At 41.8% G+C, this 26,318-nt stretch overlaps 1 protein-coding gene and 1 pseudogene across 1 annotated transcript; one reads left to right on the plus strand and one right to left on the minus strand.

Moving 5' to 3' along the window:
- Window positions 1–410: 410 nt before the first annotated feature.
- Window positions 411–15,932, minus strand: Clec4d (C-type lectin domain family 4 member D). The gene is made up of 6 exons (XM_048444256.3): window positions 15,738–15,932; window positions 13,449–13,541; window positions 11,509–11,619; window positions 10,472–10,623; window positions 5,301–5,416; window positions 411–996 (listed from the first exon to the last, which is right to left on the minus strand). The coding sequence occupies exons 1-6, from the start codon at window positions 15,763–15,765 to the stop codon at window positions 825–827; spliced, it is 672 nt and encodes a 223-aa protein (XP_048300213.3). The 5' UTR covers window positions 15,766–15,932; the 3' UTR covers window positions 411–824.
- An 8,112-nt stretch (window positions 15,933–24,044) lies between these two features.
- Window positions 24,045–25,009, plus strand: LOC148122621 (ADP-ribosylation factor 5 pseudogene; annotated as a pseudogene).
- The last annotated feature ends 1,309 nt before the right edge of the window (window positions 25,010–26,318 follow it).

Genomic DNA, 26,318 nt, shown 5'->3' on the forward strand with positions numbered 1-26,318 from the left:
ACACTCTTTTCCTGGGAGATTTTTAGTAACTATTTAAATGTAGAAGTAAAATATCAAACGGTAAAAATGTTAAAATTTCAGACTGATATTTGGGTTTAAATGGAACCCTTTCCTCCCACTGGATAGCATTGTCTGGCTTAATATGAGGGCTTGTGCCCAGTCGTATTGCATCTTGTTAGACCGTGTTCATTTGATATCCCTGGGAGACCTGCTCTTTTCTGAAGGAAAATGGAGGCTCAGTAGATCTGGGGGAGATGGGGAGTAAGGGTGCACTTGGAGGAGTGGAGGGTGGAGAAAATGTAGTCAGGACGTAATGTATGAGAAAAGAATTAAAAACAAAAAAAAATTATCACTATCAGTTTGTCTACTTTAAGTTTGAATTTTAAGAGGTAATAATTTGAGTAACAGAAAAATGGCAAAGAAGATTTTATTATTCAATACTTCTATAAATACATAACTAATACATACCGACTGAAAAGTGAATATCTTAAAATACTGTCTAGGAAGCAAAGATAAAAACTGATTTCCATGTAGCGATGATCATTCAACCAAAACACCACACAAAACCTATCTTAAACATATGTAGACATACACACACACACACACACACACACACACAGAGAGAGAGAGAGAGAGAGAGAGAGAGAGAGAGAGAGAGAGAGAGAGCGCACAAACCACACTATATATGTTGAGTTAAATTGAAGCACAAATAATGACGAACATCCTCATGTTGGCAGTGCCCTATGACAGTGCAGAGTGCTCTCTATTTCTGTGATGCATAGACACTTTCCCGTGGTCTGATAGGTTCATCTTTGCCATCTCCATCATAAGGACCGCTTTGTGGGCTTCCAGCTGAGTGTTGCTCCGGGTAACTTACAAATGCTATTTGCCTGGAAGTGACAGGGGAAGTCATTCCAGGCCCATTTATCTTGGACATAAATGAGGACAACACAGTCTTCTTCCTTAAAGTCATTGGGTTCACCCTTATGCCAGAATCTGAAAGAGAAGAACAGTGAAATAGAGAGATAGAGGTTATACCACAGGACAATCTAGAGAGAGAGAGAGAGAGAGAACAATAGAGCAAGTGATGAAACAGAGCTGAACCTGCGTGACAAGAGGCACTGGCCAGATGTAGCTATTGAACATTTGAAATGTTTTTTTCACCCCCAGCAGTGGTGGCACATGTCTTTAATCCCAACACTCCAGAGGCAGAGGCAGGTAGTAGATCTCTGAGTTTGAGGCCAGCATGGTCTGCAGAGTGAGTTCCAGGACAGCCAGGGATACACAGGAATGACACTGGTGTTAAAACAGACTCACAGACCAATGGAATGGAACTGAGGAGCCATAAGTAAGTCCGCATTCCTTCATCTACCTGACTTTTCACAGTGAAGCTGACAATGGAGATGGGAGAAAAGAGCGTCTTCAACAAACGGTGCTGGCAGAACTGGATAGCTAACTGTAAAACAACGAAATTGGATCCTTTCCTCTCACCTCACAAAACTCAATTCTAGATGAATCAAGGCTCTCAGATAAAACCTTATTCCCTGAATCTGATAAAGGTAAAAGTAGGGATGCTCTTGAAGTCATGGACACGGGATTTGCTGAACAGGACCCCAGTGGGAAATGGATTAAGACCAATACTAATAAATGGGACTTGATAGTTCTGTAAACCAAAGGACACCACAGTTCAAGTAGAGAGGCAGCCTAAGAAGGGGAGAGGATATTTATCAGCTACACATCTGACAGAGAGTTAGTATCTAGAATATAAAAAGAACTGAAAGGGAAATAGGTAAACACCAGGAAAACAAACGAGGTTTGAAACTAAATGGAGCGCTCTCAAAAGATAAAATACAAATGGCAGAGAAATATCTTTAAAATGCCCAACATTCTTTGCCATTGGGTCAATGCATATTAAACTGCTTTGAGATTTTTATCTTGCTCCAGTCAGAATTCCTAAGATCCAAATAAACAAATAAAGGCAAATGCTGGCATACATGTGGAGAAAGGCAATTACTCATTCATTGTTGGTGGGGTGCAAACTGGTGGAGCCACTAGGGAAATCCATGTGAAGCTTCCTCAAAAAGCTAGAAATCTATCTAATATATGACCCAGCTATGCCATTCTTGGGCATATAGCCAAATGACTCTATATCCTGTAAATGTAGATATGTGCTCATACATTTTCATTAATGTTCTTTTCACAATAGTCAGGAAATGGAAACAGTCTAAAAATCCATCAGTTGAGAGATAGATAATGAAAATATGGTATATTTATGTAACATGAGGGCTGGCTTGTTGGGGTATCTGTTCCCTCCCAGTAACCCACAGCCGGCAAGTCCCAGAGAAAATCAATCACACAGAGATCTCTATAAGTTATAAAGCTGATTGGCCCATTAGCTAAGGCTTCTTGTTAACTCTTATAGCTTATATTAACCCATTATTCTCATCTATGTTAGCCATATGGCTTGGTATCTTTTTCAGCTGGGCAAGTTACATGCTGCCTCTTCGGTGGTCTGCGCAGGAGTGCGGAGGGAGCTTCCTGCTTTCCAGAATATTCCTGTTCTCATCACCCCCCGCCTCTACTTCCTGTCTGGTTGACCCACCTATACTTCCTGCCTGGCCAATCAGCATTTTATTAAAATACATGATTGACAGGATACAGACAATTCTCCCACACCATATTTACACCATGAAATATTTATCTGTTAACAAAAATTAAGAAATGTATAGGATGCAGCTGGAAACAATCATCCTGAGTGACAGACAGATAGACAGCCTCAGGCTGACAAATTAAAGCCTAGCGCTAGGAATGGTTTACCTCCTTTGGACTTGTTAGCAAGTGAGGTCCAATAGACCCCTAAATATTACAGCTTATTACCAGTGTTAGTGGTCACCCTCCAGAAATTGACAGTGTGACCCCACTGCTAAAGATAACACAGACTTGAGTCAGAGAAAGGACGCTGATGCTACCTGGAAGCTTCATCGCTGTGGACTAGCTTTCACAGGGCTGACCATGCTGGGAATGTTACCAGGAGGAAAAGGGACTCATCATTCTTGACCCAGCTGTGCACTCGGCAAGCGGAAATGACTGGCAAGACACAACCACTGTTGTCATAGTGACGCAAACATTACAGGGGTAACCAACATTTTCATTGGATTTAAGTCCAGCACCACAGGATGGAGCCCATATCTGGCACCACTGTCAGCCCAAGAACTTGTGGTATAGGTCTTAGGGGAGAGCCTGCACCTTTAGTCTGTTAAAGGAGATAGTACTAGACTAAGTCCTAATGACTTACTATACCCATAGATTAGTGTATCTCTCTGTCTTCATCAGAGATGCTTCTGTTTATCGTAGATGAAGATTAACAGAGACCCACAGCTGGCCAAGGCTCTAAATACTCAGCTCTAACTGGGACATGTTACCACACCTGCTCCTCCTAAGGTTCAGAGATCTTGGTGGATAAAGTGATAGAGTTGGAGGAGATGGGTGACTGCAAGGAAATAGTGTCCTCCAGACACAGCGTGACTGCTGCTGCACATATGAGCTCACAGGGATTATGGCAGCAAGCTCAAGGTGTCTCAGACCCCAGCATGGAGAATGGAGATGGGCACAAAGTCCCCTTGCCACTCTTGGGAACTGATATCGGCTGGGAGAGGGAGAGTCAATTTGAAGAGAGTCTCAAATAAAAAAGAAAACTAATTTTAAAAGAGAAAGAAAGGAATGGGGCTTCTCCATACTGAGATGTCCTTTAAGTGTTAAGTGTATGTGGCTGAACTATGTTAAATACATTATTAATAGCTGATAATATATTACTAAACTAGGAGGTAGTGGCACATGCCTTTAATCCCAGCACTAGGGAGGCAGAAGCAGGCAGATCTCTGAGTTTCAAGTCAATCTTGTCTACAAAGTGAGTTCCAGGACAGTCAGAGTTGTTACACAGAGAAACCCTGTCTTGAAAAGCCTATCTATCTATCTATCTATCTATCTATCTATCTATCTATCTATCTCTCTATCTATCATCTATCTATCTATCTGTCTAACTATCTATAGATATTATTACCATAAATTTTACCAATTTTTCATTTTTTGATGTGTGTGTTGATTTGTTGTTTTTCTATTTGAATCATGATCTTGCTATGTAGCTATGGGTTCCCTAGAACTTTCTCTCTCTCTCTCTCTCTCTCTCTCTCTCTCTCTCTCTCGATTTGTCTTGTTGTTTTTCCTGTTTGAAACATGGTCTCACTGTGCAGCTCCAGCCTCCCTAGAACTCCCCATGTAGCCCAGGGTTGCCTCAAACTATCAGCCCTTCTATTCCATCTCATGACTAGGAGAATTATTTGTGTGTGTGTCACTATTTCTAACATCTTCTTACTTTCTTAGCAGTACTGCTAGGGAAGCTTAAGTTATACTTTTGGTTTTCTATTATATTTATACTATACAATACTGATTTCAAGAAGGAAAATAACCAGGTTAAAATTCTTTCAAAAGTAATTTTAGCTCCTATAGTATTGTTTACCAAAACGATAATCTTCAACCCATCTTCACATTGCTCTCATGGTATCTGTTCTTTCAACACTGAACAATCAGTGTACAAACACTGTACTGCAGATTTTGCTGAAGTCAGGGCTACTGTGAGGTGGGAACAGAGCATGCAGGGACTGCTCAACTGCTGATGCTCTACTGAGAAAGTACTTACATAGGTGTTGCCTATGTGGCACAGATTCTAATTGGTCTTAATAATAAAAACGCAGAGTCAGCTATCAAAGGGTGAAAACTGAAGGATCAGAGAAGCAGAGCTGCAGTCACTAGGGTTCTTATCTCTACCAATGCTCAGACCAAAGGGACGATTCTGTCCCTATGAATCCTCAGACTACATGTTCAGATTGCATCTCCAGACTGCTGTGAGCTCCTGTCTCCTCCTCTCTCCACCCAGCCATATCGCTCCTGTCTCCACCTCCCTAATGCTGGGATTAAAGGTGTGGGATCCGAAGTACTGGGATCACCTTTGTGTGAGCTCTGTTTCTCTTTTAGACAGATTCAATTTTGTGTAGCCCAGGGAGGCCTTGAACTCACAGAGATCCATCTACTTCTGTCTCCCCAGTGCTGGGATTAAAGGTGTGTGCCATCACTGCCTCTATGACTAACTAGTGACTTAGCTCTGCACTCTGATCTTCAGGCAAGCTTTATTTGTTATAGCATAAACAAAGTATCACCACAACCCTGCTTTAAAATGAGTTCTCCTTGACAACTCTTCTCACCTTTGCCTATAAATACTGTTTAGCCCCAACCAAAATACTCACGCCATGTGCGGATTAAATGGTGTCTGGTCCACCCACTGCCACAGGCCTTCTGTGTTCTCATCATTAAGTCCCAGGAAATAGGGAAACCGTCTGTCCAAAAACTGAGTCACAAAGTTCTGCATACAAAATGTACATGTTTTGGTAAGTGCTCTTGGGTGATGTCATCAGGCTGATAAGAAGCAAAAAGGTCAGTGAGATCATGGGTTAGGCATAACCATCACAGTATCAGATAAGTCTGTTCTCAAACCTGCTTAAAGTAGCAGAGGGATCTTACTCGCCGAACCCTGCATCTTTTGACAAGTCCACTGTGTTGAGGGACAATGGTTTTATCCTGTAAAGATCTGTTTCTTGTACTTGTTTAATAAACACTGATTGGCCAGTAGCCAGGCAGAAAGCATAGGTGGGGTGACCAGGCAGGAAGTAGGTGACCAGGCAGGAAGTTGAGGCAGGGCAATGAGAATTATGGGAAGAGGAAAGTTTCAGTCTGCAGTCGTGACCCCACTGCAGAGGAAGCAAGATGTGACTGCCTTGCCGAAAAAGGTACCAAGCCACATTGCTAACACAGACAAGAATTATGAGCTAACATAAGTTCTAAGAGTTAATAAGAAGTCTGAGCTACTAGGTCAATCAGTTTATAATTAATGTAGACTTCTGTGTGCTTCTTTGGGATTGAATGACTGCAGGACTGGGTGAGACAAAAACTTAGGTCAACACCACTGCTTCATAGAGTCACCATGAAAATCAAATGTGACTGTGTCAGCAACCCCCATAGCACATGCTGAATAGGCTTGGATTTTTTTAGAGACTTAACAAAACAAAAATGGTTTCCCCAGACCCACTCCCACAGTTCCATCCTCAGCTCTGCAGCAGAATACCCTTCCCTGCCCTCCTGCTCCCATCTCCTGAGGGTCCCACAGATCTCCTTCTAACCTTCCTCGCTCCCTGTTGCCTTGTCCCAGACCCCAGCTATCACAGGCACCTCCTGATGACCCAAGGGCCACTCCTCCCATGGCAACAAGAAGGCTGCAGGCAGATCCACATCTCTGCTACTGCTCCTGAGATCCAGTCCCCAATCTCATCCTCAGCTCTGTAGTAGGAAACCTGCTCTGGTCTCCCCTTCCTCTCTGACCCCTTTTCCAGATGATCACAAAGAACTTCTCCTCCAACCTTCTTTCCCCCAGCTCATCCCAGTATCTCAGCCCCCAACACCAGCAGGCCTTCCCTGTAAACACACCAGCCATGCAAACCAGGAAAACAGGCAACACACAGCCATGAAATTCTCTGAAAGTACAGAGAGGAACCAGAAACCAAAGAACAAAACACCCACCCAACAAAGACAAATCCAGAAACCAGAACCTAGAAATATAATTACCCCAAACCCAGATGCCTACGCAGCAGGCAGCATAAAATACAATCAATAACAGTCAGGGCACTATGTCTCTCTAGAGCCCAGCTATCCTGCCCTGAAAGAAATTCAGAAAAACACAAACAAAAAAATTGGAGGAAATTAACAAATCTCTTAAAGAAATTAAAGCAAACACAAGCAAACAGTTGAAGGAAATGAATAAAATTGTTCAAGACCTGAAAATGGAAATTGAATCAAAAAAGAAAACACAAAGTGAGGGAATTTTGGAAATAAAAAATTTAGCAGTCCAATCAGGAACTACAGTGGCAAGCTTTACCAGCAGAATATGGGAGATGAAAGAGAGACTCTCAGGTGCTGAAGATAGAAGAAAAAGATTCATCAGTCAAAATGTTCAATCCAAAAACTCCTGACACAAAACATCCAGGAAATGTGGTTTATTTACACAATGGAGTATTACTGTTGTTAAAAACTTACATCATGAAATTTGGAGGCAAATGGTTGGAATTAGAAAAGAAATCATCCTGAGTGAAGTAACCCAGACCCAGAAAGACAAATATGATATGTATTTACTTTTAAATGGATATGAACCATTAAGTAAATAATACTCAAGCTACAATCCATAGACCCAAAGATATCATTTAGTATATTAATAGGGTTTTGTGGGGTTCATGGATCTCCCTAGGAAGAGGACATGGAATAGATTTTATGGATGACCTGGGGGTCAGTGGGGATAGGAGAAGGAGGAATCAGATGTTGGGGAAATGGAATGAAAGGAGAGAATGTAGGAATAGACAGCTAGAATTGGGAGGCATTTTGTGGGTGGTGTGGAAATCTAGTGCAGTGGAAACTTCCTGAAGTCTTGAAGGTGATCCTAATGGGGACTCCTAGTAATGAGAAATGCAGTCTCGACTGACTGTCTCTTGTAGTCAGGCATGGCTTCCAGTGGTAGGACTGGGTTGCATTTAATTAAGCTGTTGACCAACAAGGTCTCATGGAAATCTCCAAACAACCCAAGATGATGTTAAGACAATGGGTTGTTTTATGTAAACTGACATGGGTGTCCCATTGCCAAAAACAACATCCACACAATTCATTGAACAAAGAGAAATCAAACTGGTGCCGACATGGAACCTTCACCCTTACTTTCTAGTCTTTTGGTGTGGGCTACCAAAACAGAAATGCGGTAGACACCAACCTAGCCATAAAACATTTGACCTACAATCTGTCCTGCCTGAAAAGTCATGCTAGGACAATGGTGACACAGAACTCATGGGAGTAGTCAACCAATGTCTGATTTGGTTAAAGGCTCACTTCTTGAGAAGGAATCCAGACTCAACACTGCTTGGGTAACTAAGAGCCAGAGACTAGATAGCCAAGAGTCCTAAGGTAAAATCAAACACTACAGGTCTTTTTTAAAAAAATCAATAAAATGATTCTTAATGATACTGTGCTATAATCATAGACCAGTGTTTTATCCAGTCATCATCAGAGAGGTTTCCTCTAGCAGCAGATGGAAACAAATGCAGAAACCCACAGCCAGACATTATGCAGAGAGAGAGAGAATCTAAATTGGAGGTCTCCATCAAACCCCCTCTGTCAGAGCTCAGGGTATCCCACAGAAAAGAGGTGGAAAGGTTGTAAGAGCCAGAGGAAGATACCAGGAGAACAAGGTCCTCTGAATCAACTAGACAAGATGCACATGAGCTCATAGGAGCTGAAGTAGCAAGTATAGGGCCTACATGGGTCTACATCAGATCCTCCACACACATATAGTAGCCATTAGCTTAATATTTTCATGGGACTCTAGACTAAAGGAAGAAGTCAGTCTCTGACTCTTTTGCCTGCTCTTGGGACTCTTTTACTACTGTTGGGTTGCTGTGTCAGATTTCAATATGATAGTTTTTGCTACATCTATTATATTTTGTTTTATCTTGTTGAGTTGTTATTTCTTAGAAACCTGTTCTTTTCTAATAAGAGACAGAAACAGAGTGTATCTGGAGGGGAGGTGGGAAGGAACTGGTAGGAGCAATGGGAGTGGAAATTGTAAGACTATATTGTATGAGTAAATAATCTATTTTCAATAAAAGGGAAAATTTTTAATAGTTTGGCTATTTCATCCTATTCTATTTCATTTGAAGAGTTAGAAAACCTACACATGGCAAAGTCAAGGAGACAGAATCACTAAGGAAATCCTGTTGACCAAGGAAAAGCAAAAACTGGGTTAGAACACATATTCAAAAATGTATCACAGGAAGAAAACAATTTCATCTCTTTATAAACTGAATTTACCTTCAACTGCATTTACTTAGAATTAGTACCACACATTAGAACTATTTTCCATATATAAGAAGCCACTTCAGTCCTGATTAGCCACTCATGTAGTTATATTCTCATGTGCCCTACTGTATGTCCTACTGTGTTCTCATGAGTCCCACTGTATGCCTGGCTTTGCGCAGGATATTGGGAATATAAAAGCAAGGAAAGTGTGCCCTGAGCCTTCCATCGAGTGGGAGTCATTGGAAGAACTGCAGTCACTGGAGTAAATCTGACATCCCTATGTGCTCAAAGAGCCTTAGCAGGGCCTATGTTATAGACGAGAGAGAGCAGAGTAGGAAAGGGTGGGTTTCTGGGAGAAATGACTCATCATTCAAGTCTGGAAAGACCAGAGGTTGGCCACATAGAGGAAACTGACTAACTTTCTAACATATAAAGTCCATACACTTCTACAGGGCCTACACCAGGTCTGTGTATGTGCCATGCCTATTAGCTTGATGTTCTTGTGAGACTCCTGTCAGTGAGAGTGGGTGGATTTCTGACTCTTGCCTGATCTTGAGACTCTTTCCTTCCTATTGGGTTACCTGTCCAGCTTTGATGATATGAGGACTTTTGGTTTGTCTTATTGTATCTTTTCATTGTGCCCTGTTTGGTAATCATCTCTTGGAGACCTGTTCTTTTTCTGAAGAGAAAATGGAGAGGAAATAGATTTGTGGTCATAAAAAGTTGTTTTTTTTTGGGGGGGGGGGGTTGGCTTAGGAGCATTGAGGGGGGATAAAAACTGTGATTGGGATGTTTTGCATGAGAAGAGAACCTATTTTAAATTAAAAAAGAAGAGAGATATGCATTGTACTATATAATTCCTTGGGTGTATGTTTTTTATTATCAAAAAAGAGTAAATTATGCTATAATGTATGTTGGACTTTGTTATTATAAAAAGCACAGTTGAAAATCAAAGAGGTGAGAAAGGAAGGGAGTGGGAAAAGGAAAGGGAAGGATTGGCAAAGGAAGAAAGAGATTTCCAGGCTGATGAAGACCATGAAGGAATGATACATAGGGAGCCAAAAAAAAAAAATCTTCTCAACAAAGTAACTTAAGGCAACAGAATAACTGGTGGTCCTAGTTAGCTTTTACTGTCTACTTGACACAGCCTAGAATTACTTGAGAAGGGAATCTGGGGTGAGGGATATTCAAATCAGACTGGCTTGTGGGCATGGTTATGGGGATTGTGTGCATTGTTAATTGACATAGGAGGGCCCCAGCCTACTGGGGGCAGAGCATTTCCTGGGTAGGTGGTTCTGAGCTGAAAAGAAACTAGCTAAGTATGAGCCTTGAGTGGGCCAGAAAGCAGTGTTCCTCCTTGGTTTCTATTTCAAGTTCCTGCATGAATTTCTGCCCTGAAATCTCCCCATGATGGACGGTAAACTACAAGACAAAATAAACCCTTTCCTCTTTGAAGTTACTCTTGGTTGTGTTCGCCACCGCGACAGAATGAAACCGGAGCAACAGTGTGAGCTGAAGTAATACAGACCTGCTCAGCTTCGGTGTTGATGGTTGCCAGGTGACCGCCCATCACTGAGCAGTTCCTCTCACTCTTGTGCCACGTCCGGTTGTCATTAAGAGGAAGATAGCAGTTGGACTGGAAGGCTATCCAGCTAGCAGGGCAACAGTTCCAGGTATCTCCTTGGGTGAGAATTGGAGTAAGCATTAATTACAAAGGAACATTTCGTCTGCGGCAGGGGAATGCTTGTCTTACTACAATTATTACCTCAGAAGACATTAATGCTGTTCAGTGTCCTTACATGTATTTGCTTTCATATTTAAAATATTTCCAGAGATAGCAGTGTTGCTCAATGGTAAAGGACTTTCCTAGAATGTGAGCAGTCCTGAGTTTGATACTTTATAAAGAAAGGAAGGAAAGAATTGACAAGAGGAAGGGAGGAAGGAGGGAGAGAAAGTGTTTAGTTTAAAATTAAGCTACATGTTCCTATAACAAAGCCTTCTTCAGGATATTTTACTGGAAAGAAAAGCAAAGAATATGCAGACCTCAAGTATTTCTTAATTCTCCATGATTTCATAAATTCCAGAATATAAATAAAAAATAGACATCTCAGCAAAGTTATTTTAATTGGGAAGAAACTGTCCTTATGATATATCTGAACCAAGGAAAAATTAAAGTTCTTGTTATAATTCAGGTGACAAAAAAAACAATCTAGGGTAATGATGCAGACCTGTAATCTAAACTCTTAGGGGATAGAGCCAAGAAAGTACCTAGTTCCAGGCCATCCTTGACTACATAGTGAGACTATGTCTCAAAAACCAAACATACAAAATCAAGGTCTGTTGGGGAGCAATTGCCAAGCATGCACAAGGCCCTACATTTGATCCCCAGAACCATAAACACAAACTCAATAATGTATTGTGCTGTTTGGCTACAGTCTTGAGAAGTTATTCTGTCCCAATTGACTGATACTTATTCTTGTATCCAGTTCTCATGTGTCCTTTCTGATTTACTACGTATGCACTTTAAAGGCTGCATAGAAGGAAATTAGAAGTTTCCTCTGCTACCTGTAGCTCCAGGCTCCAGCTCCCCTCGTGCACACGTTAATGTTGTGTGGTAGTCTGAGAATTTCACTGTCCCTGCTCCTCTCTTCCAGCGTGAAAAGTAATGGTGAGTCACTGTCGGGAGGACAAACAGTTATTCCCTGTGTGGCTACCTATTAGAAAAGTGGGCTGATCTCCCCACCATTCTCCTTCCCTCATAGTTAAGGTCCCCACACTTTTTCTTTCCTATGCCCCATTCCGTGACCCCAGGTAAATTTACTAAAAGCAACTGCAGAAAGCTAGTATTTTATAATAATTTTATTCACTTTGTGATTTACACTAGAGGTTTTGGAATCTTTTTGGTGCCTGCCATTTTCGGTTTATTCTATTGTAATATGCATAAGAGTGAGGATTTTGGTAAACAGTGGGCTAGTTCTACAAAGCTTTATCAACTTCACGAGTTTAGTGATATTTTTACTGTATGTCAAACATTTGAAACATAATCAAATATTAATATTAAAAAGTTAAAAAAAATAAATGTATAGGTTCGTAAATTAGTGAACACTTTGGGCAAAGGCTGCCAAGTTCAAGAAATGGAACATTGCCAACACCCCACACAGCCATCATCCCCCAAACACAGCCCACTATTCCATTGCAGTTAACCATCTCATGGCTTTTAAAATCTTCACCCTGTGTTTTGTTTTCATTTTAGCCTGGTGCTATCAGATCAGAATGACTTTCTTTGGGATTCTCTATGAGTGGACTCAGGTGGCATGCATCCATTGGTGCTGACTTCTGCTCGGCATTGTTTCTGAAACAGTATTGCTGCCCATAGTTGCAGTTCATCCATTTTCATAGCTGGAAAGTCGTCTACTGTCTTCACACAGTGCAATGCCTCGGTCTCTCTGGCTTCTTGCATATCTACTGCATCCAGCCTTGGGCTGATGCGAACTGTGCTGCCCTGAGCAGTGTTGACCTTGCATCCCAAAGAGAGTAAGTCCTCCTGTTTCCGTTGCTGGTGGCAGTCACAGGCATGGTAAGTGGGGGTATGTGAGAAAGCTTTCTGAACAGGCTCATGCATTGTGCTGTCTCCTGAGGGTAAGCACCCTGGGCTCGGTTTTCTACGTCTTCGTCATCAGATGGTGTGTGCATTTCGTCATTGCATCCCTGGAGTTTTGCAGTGTTGACTCATCGTGAGTGGCAGTCGTACTTCCCTAGCAACCAAGGCAGTTGCCAGTGCATGTATTTGTAATCTTTTCATTTTCTCTTCTCTAGAATACCATCTTAAGACTCTGTCCATTTTTATTATATTGCTGGCATGTTTCCAATTGTTTTGACAGATTACATTCCACACATTAATGCAGTACAAAAATTCTGTTTTATAGAGGTCTGTTTTTACTATACGAGCTGTTGTTTGTACATGATATGATGCAAGAACCCAATTTCACTTGATAAATATAATCAATGATGTCTAAAACATTAGTTTAACAAAGTTCTCCTTTCCCCATAACTGTGAAACATCCGCCTTTATTTTAGATAAGGAAATACCTATGAGAATTTGTACCACAATTAATGCTTTCCTGCAGCCTGTTTGTCTTAGACCAACACCATACTAATTCAGTCATAGCAACCTTATCTTCAGGATTGATATTAGAGAGAATCAGATTTCTGCAAGGTCAGTGGTGCTGATGGCTTCAAGGATACGTATTTGTCCCCAGTCTTGAGGTGGACACATCTGAAGCGTTGAGTTTTATATATCAATCGTGCCTCAGCAAAGTGCTGTTTTGGAAGCAAACAGAGCAGTCTCATCTACATTAGAAAATCAAGTGCACAGCTCTGACCATCGCCCGAGACAGCGAAGGCACTGTGTGTGGACACACTGAGGAAAAGGGAGGCTTCTGGCGCACTTTGTAAATTCTTGGGGCAAATAATTCAAGATGAGCTTCGTTTGCCTAGTAACTTACCCAAACAGTTTGCGATAAAGCAAGCACTGAGAAGTGTGATGAAAACAACAGTGAGGACCCAAGGGATCAGCTGGGGGTGTCGAGCACCTTTGGCTAGAACAAAAAGAAAAACAGATTAGTTTCCTCTCTGTCACTAGGGAAGCCGATTATCAAGCAGCAGGCTCGATGCGAGAGTGCAGAAGGTAATTTAGGAGCACGGGAGACTTAAATACTTCCTATGAATAAACCAATCTTAGGGTCTACTAGTAAATAACAAAGAAAAATACAAACTTGTTTTTATAAAGAAAGAATTTTATGAGCAGAACATAAAAACAATTACCATAAAAATTAAAGCTTCTATATAAAATAAATAACATAAAACATACACTCATGCACATGTGTACACACACACATGAATACACATAGAAGAGAAAGCCCTTGTAGTATCACTACTGAGCACATATAAAGAATTCTAAAATCAATTCAAAAACTGAGCAAAATTATGAGCAGTATATTTACTCTGCTCAAATTAGAAGTGATCATTAAATGAATGAAAGCATGTTCCACTGGAGAACTATAAACTCAAATATTGTTTTTCATGTTGATCCAAAGAGCATATTGAGAGCATGCACTGAAGAGAGGAGATGGCTGTGTTGCTGAGGCTAGGCCCTGAGGCTAGCCCCCGAGAAGCACCAATGAGCAGCATTTGCACATCCTTAGCTTTTGATTTCATTTATTTATTTATTTATTTATTTATTTATTTATTTATTTATTTATTTATTATGTGTGTTTGCACATGCCATGGTGCATTCATGAAAATCAGAAGACAACTTATCGGAGCCAGTTCTCTCCCTCTACCATGTGGATCCTCAGGCTTGACAGCAAGGGCCTATATCTACCGAGCCACCTTGATGGCCCAGCATTTACCCAGCCTTAAATGCATTGCATTTGTTGCACCAACTTCAATCTAGAACTCTATGCCACACAAAGGACTGCATTTATTTGTACAGAAGGGTATTCCCAGCAGGGTTATTTTTCTGCCAGGTCTGGTATAACAGGCATGTAGTCCCAACTATTCAGGAGGTGAGGGAAGAACTAGATTAAATTTAAGGCCTGCCTGGGGTATGGAGGGAGTTCAAGGCAAGCCCACAACACCCAGTGAGATTCTGTGTAGAAATTAAAAGTGAAGAAAGGGCTGGGGTGTACCTCAGGGGTAGAGTACTTACTTCCCCAGCATGCAGGGGACAGCACTCCCAGTCCCCAGTACAAAACAAAACCAAACATAAGCAAGCAAAAAAACAGTGTTTTTCAGGACTGCAGTACAATGTGGTCCTGCTGAAGCCAGCTGTAACGAACTGATGAGATTTTAAGCAAGATTTAAAGTTTAAACATTTTAATGATTTGTTGTACATTTCTTTCTATGACTAGAATATCTTTTATTTATTCTTTGATACTTTCGCACATCTAAGCAATGTATTGTGATCATACCCATCCTGAGTCCCCTCTCGCCATTACACTCCCATCCCCAGGCATCCCCGGCACGTTCTCGCTTCCCCATTCATGGTCTCTGCTTTTTTGTTCCTGGTGTTCTTTCTGTTTGTGTAATCCACTGCGTCCACTGAGTGCTGTCCCTGGAATACTGACTGGTCCTTGTGCAGGAACCACAGCTACTGTGAGTTCATGGCTGCGATGGCCATACCATATCCAGAAGATGCTTCTATATCTTGCTTATTATATAGTATAATATAATTAACATAATAAAGTATTATTTAACAATCTCACTGTGCAAATCCGGGAATATCCCTTAACTTAGACAGGAAACCAGATAAAGCCTCTGGCAGATCATGAGCCTGTGTCTAAATGTTTTCTATAGCTCTCCCTTCCCTTCAAAGTAATCTTCCAAAGTATTTAATTAATTCTCCTTTTCTTTTTATCCCATTTCTTTTTTATACGCTCTCTCTCTTCCCTTGGTTTGATCGGATTTTGGTATCTGTTACCCAACTTATCAGGATTTACTAGGTCCTCCCTCTTTGCCAAGGCTGTCCTTGTTTTGCTCCCATTCCCATCATCCTTCTGCGACATTAGTTCACATTTTAAAGTCATAATCATAAATAATCTGCCTAGTTCATGTGGAAGGGGCTGGGCTCAATAGCACATCACCTATAGCCTCAGCCTTCAGAAGCTGGAAACAAGAAGATCCAGCTGGAGACCAACCCGGGCTACACAGAAGGCTAGCCAGTAGAATAAAGCAAGACTTTGTCTTGAAGGAGAAGGAGGAGAGGAGGAGGTCGAGGAAAGAGAGAGACTCACGTTGCTTTTGAGGTTCCTCTAGCCACATTGTGTGTGTCGGAAGATTCAGGATCCTCTTCTACGGCTTCACCTTCTGAAACATTTACAACTTGACATCTGACCTAGTCCGGTAAGATCAATAAGTGTCCGGTGTAAGAGAGCTAACTGAGAAGAAGAAATCTTCAAAAACGGGGTTTCCTCTAAGGTACTCCAGCGGATGGGGCAAAGAGAAAAAGGAAATTGAGAAAGCACTTCCAAAACAGTCAGCAGAAACTTCCAGAAGTGTGTCATGTAAGATTTCTCAATCTGTTTTTTTAGTCAAGTATCACATTTTCAAAGGTAGTAGATATTTGAGGTAAAACACGACTTAGGAAGTTCTGTGCCTTCAATGAGTTGTGTCCAGCATGGCAATGAGAAATGCTTTTCAGGAACACTTTGGGCACATAGAGCATGTGAGGACATGAAAACCTCTGCTTTAGTGCCACTGACCACCCCAGCAGGGTACGGGGTTTCCTGGGATGTGCTTCCTCGAAGACCAGATGGGTAAGTGACAAACAGAAACAAACACAGAGGCAGTGTGAATCTGAGTGTATTTTGCAGCTCTCAAGCAGGGGTTTTTTATACAAGAAAAGCAGGTATTACAATTCTAATAGATGTATCCAGTGAAGCAATCACAAAGAATGATTATTATAATCATCTGGCACAAGAAGGCACAAAATCAATCAGGTGTGATATTTCCTAGATGGTGGGTTCAAAGAATCAATTACGAACGGAACAGATAAAATCATAATCACTAAACAGAACAAAATACAAAAATCATTTATAGTTAATGACAAACTTTCAAGAGTGAGTTCAAAAAGTCTTTAAGGGTGCTTAGTTATGACCCTAGGTCCTGATCAAGTTAATAAATTTCCATGAGTAATCCTTATCTAACATCTAGCAGAAGCTAGATATCTTAGTAAAAAGTTCTCAAAGTTCAATTTCAAACTATACTTAAACAATGCTTTCTATACCACAATGTCAGAGCCAACCTCATCTACACACACACAGTCATACAAATTCATATATTGTTGGGAAGATATTCTATCAAAGTGTTATTTTGCAATTATATAAATGATTATGAAGTAAAGCATTGAATTTCTCAGAGAAGAGGTCATGGCCAATGACCCCATTTAAGGGGTGGCTTCTTATCCAATTTTCTCACTGAGAATCTCGGCCCAGGCTATCAAGAACATCTGATAAATACAGAAAAGGAATAGAAGAAGAGAAAGCAGACAAACTGCCACGAGAACTTCAGCTCAGTATTTTCTCTCTGGCTAGAGAGTTCCACAACCGGTTCCAGGAGACCTCCTCCCTTTGGAGTCTGATGCCTCAGTCTGTGGAACTTGTCACACAGAATCTACTGGGGTTAGTGTGGCACTTTAGTGCTGAGGAAGAGGCCAGCGATGCTGCTGACTAGATCTCAAGATCTTCCAGGTTAAGGCAAAGGTCAAAAGGTTGCTTGATAAAGGTTCCATTGGAATCTCTGGCTCCACCTAGAGGATTATAAGAGAATAGGTATTTGTGTTCCCCCAAAATTTATTTGCTGAAACCATAAGCACTTTTGTTGGTGTTTAAGGGTGGAAGTAGGGAATCTCAGAGAGAGGAGCATGGGGGAAACCATATGCGGCTTCTCTGTGGTGTGGGATATACTTGGTGCATATCTGTTAAGTAAAGAGAAAAGTAAGTCTGTATGTTCTTGGAAGAGCTATTTCAAGATTATTTCATTCATGAATTAAAATTAATCACATGATAGCAACACTCATAACATCTTTAAATGTGTTATCCACCTTTTGTAATCATTGAATTTGGGTCGGCGGTTTATGTTGGCATCTGGGAAGTTGTTATTTCAATTTGGTTTGATTGATCAGGATTGGGAGTTTGGTTTTTGGCACAGGGTCTCTCTATGCCCAGAATGAAGCCCAAGCTGGTTTAAATTCAATACTCCTGTCTCTACCTCATGAATGCTAGGATTATAGGTGTGCCCCATCATGCCCAGAACTTAGGCTATATACATTTTTAGTAAGCTAAAAACAACACTACATATGCACGGTTTCACAGTAGAAATGTAAGGTAAGAAGACCACCCTTTCTGACACAAAGTGCTTACACACAAGCCTCACAGGTGTCCTAGGCAACACCTCAGGTACCAAGAACAGGTCACTGGTTCTCCCCACCAGGAAATCCAGGGTTACATATAAAAATATTTGTGGAAAAATTGGGAGATGGCTCACAAGGTCTTGAGTTCAGATCCTCAGCAGGACCTGTAATGCCATGGCAGTGGACACCTGAACCTCAGTGGTGGAGACAGGAGGATCCCACTAGGGCTTGCTATCCGCCATCATAGTTAAGAAGATCCCAACTTCTGGATTCAATGAGCTATGTTGATAAGAGAATATGGCAGGGAGCCATATAGGAAGGCACTATGCATACATAAACACCAAAACAAGAAAACAAATGCTTTTATGGATTAAATAAAATAACAGTTTTGTGAAAACTGAAGTTCAATGGTGTAATGTCCCTTTAAGAGACAAGTCCCGCCCACTCCCCCTTCCACCTAGGAAAGTGGATCTTCCTTCCACTTCCAGCCTGCAGTCTCTCTCTGCCCTGTTTCTCTTTGGAAGAAATGACTGTGGCCTCTCCTTCTCTCCCTCCCTTCTTCTCTCTCTCCCTTTCCCTCGCCCCCCTCCCTTTTCCCCTTCGTTTCTGTAACCTACTAAATAAACTATACCCACTTTCTCTGCATGGTGTCTATCCTCTCTCACCCTGCAGGCTGCCCTCTCACCTGGGACCCATAGAGGTCCTCCCTTGGCTCCCTGCCTGGGAGCCTACTGGCTCTCGTGGTCCGCTGCCAGCTGCCGCCCCGCAGGGAACAGCGCTGTTTTATCTAAACCATTACGCTGTGAGCAGAAACCTGCTTTAGTGCTCCTGTGACAACACGCTGTTTTAAATGCACTAAACACAGCCCAAGGAACCAGAGACAAACAACCAACCTGGAGCTCCTTCCCCTCCAGCAAAATGTCCTCATCTGTAGAACAGTGCTGGCCTTGTGGTTTCCCAGAGTGGCCAAGAAGAGGCAAGTTTACTTGGCAAAAAGAAGATAGTGCTAAGGAAGCTTCTTGGACTTCTCTCTTGTGCTATCTTTTTGGTAACAGCAGTGAGAAGGGATCCCGAGCCCCTTACAATCATGCCTTCTACCTTAGGTAAGTGCTCGCCACTACAGCTGTTGCTTGCTTTTTCTCCAGTGGAAAGCGTTCTTTCCTTCACTACAGGCCATCATTGTCACTTCTTCATTTGAGAAAGAGCCACATTCCTATCTTGAAATCAGCAGGTGCTCCATACCTCCACTGCAGTGGTTCTAAAATGGTCTCCAGTAAGCTACTTGAATAAAGGCTACTGATTCATTGTCCTTCCACCCAAAATATGTGATGACACTTGCAATTTGCATGTATTCCATAAACTCTTGAAGACTACCACTCTACACAGTTCTTGAAGAATTTAACGAGAAAATGCTCATCTTAATCTTATTAGTTTATTTTTTACTTTTTTTTAATTTATTTTGCTTTAGAATGACTCAAAGAAAATGGCGGTTATGCCCAGATCACAGAGTCCCCCTAAAACCAAGTAGGAGAGCAAGTCCTGTGTGGAAAAGCAAAGAGTCTTTATTCTTACCCAAGTTTGCAAACACAAGCTCTCCGTGTGTTCAATGTATTGGAGTGATCAGAGAGTTCAGTTGGAGTTGGGTTTTTATAGTAGCAAAGGTGGGGGGGTGAGAGATTTCTAAGGTTCAGAACCCCCATTGGCTGACATTTGTCTAGGGGTGACAGGTGATCCTATCTACAGTAGTTGGAATGTTAGGAATTTTCTTTGAATGGTTTGTTCCTGGGTAGTCTCAGTTTGTGGTCTTTCTTGGAACCAGGTATTGCCTAGGGTAAATTACTGAGACTCAGGCCTCTATTGAGCTTGTAATGACTTGGTCCTACAATGGCAAGATAAATGAAATGCAGGGACTGGAAAGCTAGATCAGCAGTTAAGAGGGTGGACTGCCTTTTTAGAGGACCCAGGTTCCATGCCTGGTGCCAACATGGTAACTAACCCTAACCCTAACTCCAGTTTCAGGAGATCTGCTGCCCTCTTCTGACCACTGAAGGCACTGCACATACATAATGCACAAGACATGCATGCAAGCAAAACACCCACAAGTACTTAAATGAATATAACTGAATCTCAAGAAGAAGCTTATAGAGAAGTGACAAACTGATGTACTTTCATGGAAGAAAGAGAGAAATCACCTTTCTTTGGGAGTTACATGTAAAACCTACCCAGAATCCGTTTTGAACTGCCCATTTTATAAGATGGTGTTTTCTTCTGTTTCGTCTGGCTGTGAAGGCTGTAAAGAATGCTTGCCCTGTTCAGTATGGGCCTTCCCAATGACTGGGGTCCATACAAATTCATTCCTATTTTCGAATTTGATTTTTTTTCACAATGAGCTGGGAATGTCTAAAGAAATTATTGGCTTTATTGTACACACACACACACACACACACACACACACACACACACATACACACACACCACTTTCCCCTATCAACCCTTCTCACTTTAATTTAATAACTCATGAATCCATTTAGTGCTGCCTGTGTGTGCATGGGTGTGATACCATCTACTGGAATGTGGGCAGCCTCTCAGTTCCACATCACTGAAGGAAAGTGACTCTCCCTCTCCCAGTAATCCTTAACTGTCAATATCAAGGGATAGGACTTCATGCTGGGATTTTGGTAGGTAGGTCTGGTCTTATGAACATCTTGTGCATGCAGTCCCAGCTGTTGAGTTCTTGTGAACAACAGCACTGTCATGTCTAGAAAATATTGTTTAACTACAGACCTCATTCCCTCTGTCTGCCTCTTGCCATCTTTCTGCCTCCTCTTCTGTGATGATCCATGGGCCTTGGGGAAAGGTGATATGAGATGTAGATGTCCCAGTTTCCTATTCTCAGCATGCTGACCACTTGAGGGTCTCTAACATCACCACCAACTGTAAAAAGACGTGCCTCTGAGGAGAGGTGAAAGATGCACTAATCTATAGATATAAAGGTAAGATCTAGGAGGTCATTAATTACTCTGTCTTTTTAGTAGAATACCAGTGCCAGGATTTCCCCCCAGGGTCTATGACTTAACCAACCATGGACTTGGGACCCTGTTAATACTACCAGTAATATGTTCTATCTTGTGGAATAGGCTTGAAATCCAATCAGAAAGTGGTTGGTTACTCCCATAGCATCATGGTACTATTGAACCACTGGGCATATCTTCCCAGGGTTCACATCTGGATAAGACTGGAGGTGACTCCTCACCCACAATACTGTGCACAGAACCTTCCATTTGTGTGAGAGATCAGAATCTAATTACTAAGATAACTTTTCATAACACTACTATATAACCAGACATGGCGTCACATACCCTTTATACCAGTACTCAGAAGACTGAGACTAGGGGATAACAAGTTTGAGGCCCTTAAGACTAGATAATGTCATTCAGCTTCAAAAACAAAACAAAACAGTCATACATAAGGAAGCAGAATGGCAAACCAGAGCTCACAGACTCAGAATGTTTTAACAAATTAAACATCAAGAAGAAACTCTGACTTCAGAAGGGGAAATGCAGACAGAAATGGGATATCTGATTTGTAGACATAGCTAGTACTGGAAGCTCATAAACTATAACTTCATAGATCACTATAGATAATCGTGTTCCTTCAGCTTGAGAAAGATTTGTTTTGTAGGGACCAGGCAAAAATATTTCTAACAAATTTCCCTGTCTCCCCTCTGCTTCCCGTAGAACTGGGGCACTTGAAGAGGATGGAAGGGAAACACTTATCCTCAGCTCTCACCTCTCGCAAAACAGGTTCTCTTGCAGAAGACAGAGATCATGAGACTATTATAAAACACAGCTGGTAAAAACAGAAAGAACTTGTGGGGTGTCCATACTTCATGACTATCTACAACATAGCTCCTGCACTTGAGGCTCAGAGAAAATCATAGAAGAAGTGGTGTTTTTTTTTTTTTATAACAAAAATCCCAGTCATTTGATTTTACCAAGAAAGCCTCATGAGTCAGATGCTGGGGTGAAAAGCAGCTAGCTCAGAAAGGTAGAGAAAGCACCCAGTTGACCTTCTTCCTCAGCCAATGTCCCCCCAAAGCCTTTCTCCTATGCCATCTCAAACAAAACACCTCAAATAGACTGTCCCTCCCTTCTACTTCCTGTGTGTCTCTCTACCCATCCTCCTGATTCCCTGTTATTCTTTATGTTCTTTTCCTGTCAACTGGTTGCTTGCTTGCTCCTGACCCATGGTTGATTTTATTTGATCCTGTTTACAATATTCAAGCAGAAAACTCTTAGATTAAAGGTGTGTGTTGGGCTAAGCCACGCCACAAGTAGAAATAAGTTTTCCAGTAAATAAGGTAATCTCGGGGTTCACAGGTTTTACAGTTTATATAACCTGCAACAATGTGGGAGATTGTCAGAGATGGAAAACAAGGAAGTTTGCTGTGAGGTATTCTACTCTAGAATCGACAGGGAGGTTGCACCCTTGAGACATCAACAATATGACTGCCTAAACAGGACCAAAACAGCAACAACACCAATGGACATTCTATCACAGAGGGGGCTAATCTCACTGGGCCCCACTCTTAGACAAAGACAACAGTCAACTAACAACTGCTGTAAGGAGAATTAGTCTCTTCCAGGGATGAGCCACCAAATCAATTATCCAATTCAAAGTAATCATTCCTGAAATCACATACCTAAAAACAATAGTAAGCATATACAACAGACTGTACTTATTTGTGTGTGTGTGTGTGTGTATCAATGAAAAAAACGAAGCCATGAATTTGAGAGGGTGTGAGGAAGGAATACATGAAATGGGCAGAATGGAGGGAAAGGAGGGGAAGAAATTATGTGATTCTACTTTAAAATTAAATATATGTATTTAAATACTAAAACCATGAAGTTTTTCTAATGATTTTTAGATTTATACTATGAATTTCTTACTTTCATGGGGGATGATAGAAAAGTCAAAGTTTTGTTGATAAAATCTAGAACACCACCTGAACACATTCACTTTGAAATGCTTGAGATTTCTGAGTGAAACAGCGGGATTTACATCTGAGGAATTCAGAACGGAGCTCAAGATGAACAGGCAGTCAGACACTAGAACAGGAAGTTTGGTTGCTCATGGTGAGATGGTACTTTTTCAACAAGATTGCATTTTAGGGAAGATTATGAAACACATTGCTAATTTTCCAGTATGACTTTGGTTAGTCACTTGGAAAGAGGAAGGTGTCTGGGGAGCTAGAGATATAATCAGGCCAGAGAATCTAATGGTTCTCAAATCTCTAGACAAAATCTTCTCACAGCTCAGCTCAGCTCTGTCATCCCACACGTATTCTCCTTATTGCCTGAAGGTTAAAGTCTGCTATCATGATGCTGACCCATTCAATGCCAACTTTCCCCAGTTCCGCTGTAGATTTGTTTTCTCTGTATGTATACTCTGTATGTATGCATGAAAACCTTGCTATCTCAGAGCTTGCTTGTGTTTGCTTATGATATTTTTTGTTTACATATATTTTAATATCTATCACATTAAAATGTGGAAGCTGCAGTCAGAGCAGGGACTCTGCAAGGTGGATCACTGGAGAGCACCTGGAAAACCACCACTCACCTAATATGATTTAGGCTGACACAGGATTTAGGCTGACACAGGCCGTCTGTATTCCTTTCCCCATTGCCTTCTCTTGTTCTCATCTATCCTCCCACTGTTCACTGCCCTCTTCCCAAATAGTCCCTTTTAAAACAAGCCTGAAGTATTTATCTACCTGCAAGTAACATAAGTTCATTCTTAGTAATTGAGTTCCATTGCACATGGCAGCTGTTTTTATCTTTTTGATGGAACTCTATACTGGCCTCTATAGTGACTGAACTAATTCATGTTCCCACTGGCAGAGACTAAGGACTCCTCTTCTGTTCCCAGCTTGTTGTTGTCGAGTTTCTCGGTGTGTTTCACTATGACTATGATAGGATTTTAACATAGGTTTGATTTGCATTTCCATGATGGCTAAAGATGTCAATGGCCACCTGTAGTTCTTCTTTTGAGAAGTGTCTAAACTTCTCAAAACATTTTATATTTCGTTCCTTCTGCTGTTGTGCCCCATCTCCCTTCCACCCCCCCCCCACCGCAGTCGACCGGTTCCAGCCCTCACCTCGCGTCTCTGCCCGCGCCCCCACCACCCCGGGCCCCACAATGGGCCTTACGGTGTCCGTGCTCTTTTCGCGGATCTTCGGGAAGAAGCAGATGCGGATCCTCATGGCTGGCTTGAATGCGGCTGGCAAGACTACCATCCTGTACAAACTGAAGTGGGGGGAGATTGTCACCACTATCCCCACCATAGGCTTCAATGTGGAAACAGTGGAATATAAGAACATCTGTTTCACAGTCTGGGATGTTGGAGGCCAGGACAAGATTCGGCCTCTGTGGCGGCACTACTTCCAGAACACTCAGGGCCTCATCTTCGTGGTAGACAGTAATGACCGAGAGCGGGTCCAGGAGTCAGCTGATGAACTCCAGAAGATGCTGCAGGAGGATGAGCTTCGGGATGCGGTGCTGCTGGTGTTTGCCAACAAGCAGGACATGCCCAATGCCATGCCTGTGAGCGAGCTGACTGACAAGCTGGGGCTCCAGCACTTGCGTAGCCGCACGTGGTACGTCCAGGCCACCTGCGCTACCCAAGGCACAGGCCTGTATGATGGGCTGGACTGGCTGTCCCATGAGCTGTCAAAGTGTTAACCGGCCAGGGGCAGGCCCCTGCTGCCCGGAAGCTCCCGCGTGCATCCCGGGATGACCTGACTCCAGGACTCCTCAGGCAGTGCCCTCCCTTTCCACTCTTCCTCCCCACAGGCAGGTCTCTGCTCCTGCTCCTGCCTGCATGTTCTCTCTTGTCGCTGTAGCTGGAGCCTTGCTCTCTGGGTGCAGAGGACTCTGCTCTCCTGCCTGCTGGGATCTGTGGAAGGGCTTTCTGGCCAAGGCCCCTTCCAACAGGGGAGGAGCAGGGATCTGGATTTAATTTCTTTTTTTTTTTTTCTGTTTCGGGTGTACCCTTGGGGCCAGGTTTGGGGGGAGGAGAGTGAGGGCTCCGGGTGGTGCTATAATGTGGAACTGGATATTGAGGAATAAATTTGATGTGGTTTGTAAAAAAAAAAAATTATATTTCGAGATATAATAAATGTCTTACACTAAAGCCATCTCTATGTTCTTTGGCAAGCACATGAATGATCTCTTAGCTCTTCATTTTATTTCTTTGTGCCTTTAGTTTACATCTGATTTGTGGAATCTTGATTCAATTGATTCCTACATATTTCTTTTTGTTTAAATATGAGGTTTTAGGATTTTATTTATTTGTTGATTTGTTTTATATCTCAGCTGCAATTTTCTCTTCTTTCTCTCTTTTTAGTCCCTACCCTCAACCCCCTCTGTTTTCACCCCACCAATCCATTCCTCCTCCATTTCTGTTTGGGAAAAGGCAGGTCTCCCATAAGTATCAACAAAACATGACATATCAAGTTACAGTAAGACTAAGTACCTCCCTATGAAGGTACAAGAAGCTTACAGAACAACAAATAGACTGGATCACAAAAAGAAAAGCATTCTCACCATATAATAATCAAAACACAAAACATACAGAATAGAGAAAGACTATTAAGAGTGGCAAAGGAAAAAGACCAAGTAACATATAAAGGCAGACCCATCAGAATTACACCGACTTCTCAATGGAAACCATGAAGTCAGAAGTTCCTGGACAAATGTGCTGCAGACACTAGGAGACCATGGATGCAAGCCCAGACTACTATACCCAGCAGACCTTTCAATCACCATTGATGGAGAAAACAAAATATTCCATGACAAACCAGATTTAAACAATACCTATCCACAAATCCAGCCTTATATAAAGTACTAAAAGGAAAACCCCCAAACAAGGAAGCTAACTACACCCACAAAAACACAGGCCACAGATAACCTCACACCAACAAAACCCAAAGAAGGGAAACACACACACTACCACTGAAAAATAACAGGAATTAACAATCACTGGTCATTAATATCTCTTAAATCAGTGGACTAAATTCACCTATAAAAAGACATAGGCTAAGAGAATAGATATAAAAACAGGATCCAGCCTTCTGCTGTATACAAGAAACATACCTCAACCTCAAAGACAGATATTACCTCAGAGTAAATGGCTGGGAAAAGATTTTCTAATCAAATGGACCTAAGAAATAAGTGGGTGTAGTTATTCTAATATCAAACAAAATAGACTTTAAACTAAAAGCATCATAAGAGATGGAGAAAGACACTTTATACTCATCACAGGAACAATCCTTCAAGATGACGTCTCAATCTTGAACATCTATGTCCCAAATACAAGAACACCCACATATGTGAAAGAAACATTACTAAAGCTTAAATCATGCATCAAAACCCACACAATAAGAGTAGGAGACTTTAACACCCC

Source organism: Myodes glareolus, chromosome 3, assembly GCF_982192425.1.
Source record: "Myodes glareolus chromosome 3, mMyoGla1.1, whole genome shotgun sequence".
In the NCBI taxonomy this organism is placed as follows: Eukaryota; Metazoa; Chordata; class Mammalia; order Rodentia; family Cricetidae; genus Myodes; species Myodes glareolus.

Bases quoted from the DNA above. Each gene is read 5' to 3' on its own strand.
- Clec4d (XM_048444256.3), bottom strand. From the start codon at position 15,765: ATGTGGCTAGAGGAACCTCAAAAGCAAC. The intron at 11,620-13,448 runs GTAAGTTACTAG...TCCTCCCGACAG, and splicing joins CTTTATCGCAAACTGTTTGG to TGACTCACCATTACTTTTCA. The intron at 5,417-10,471 runs GTCTGTATTACT...TTTTGTATGCAG, and splicing joins TCAACACCGAAGCTGAGCAG to AACTTTGTGACTCAGTTTTT.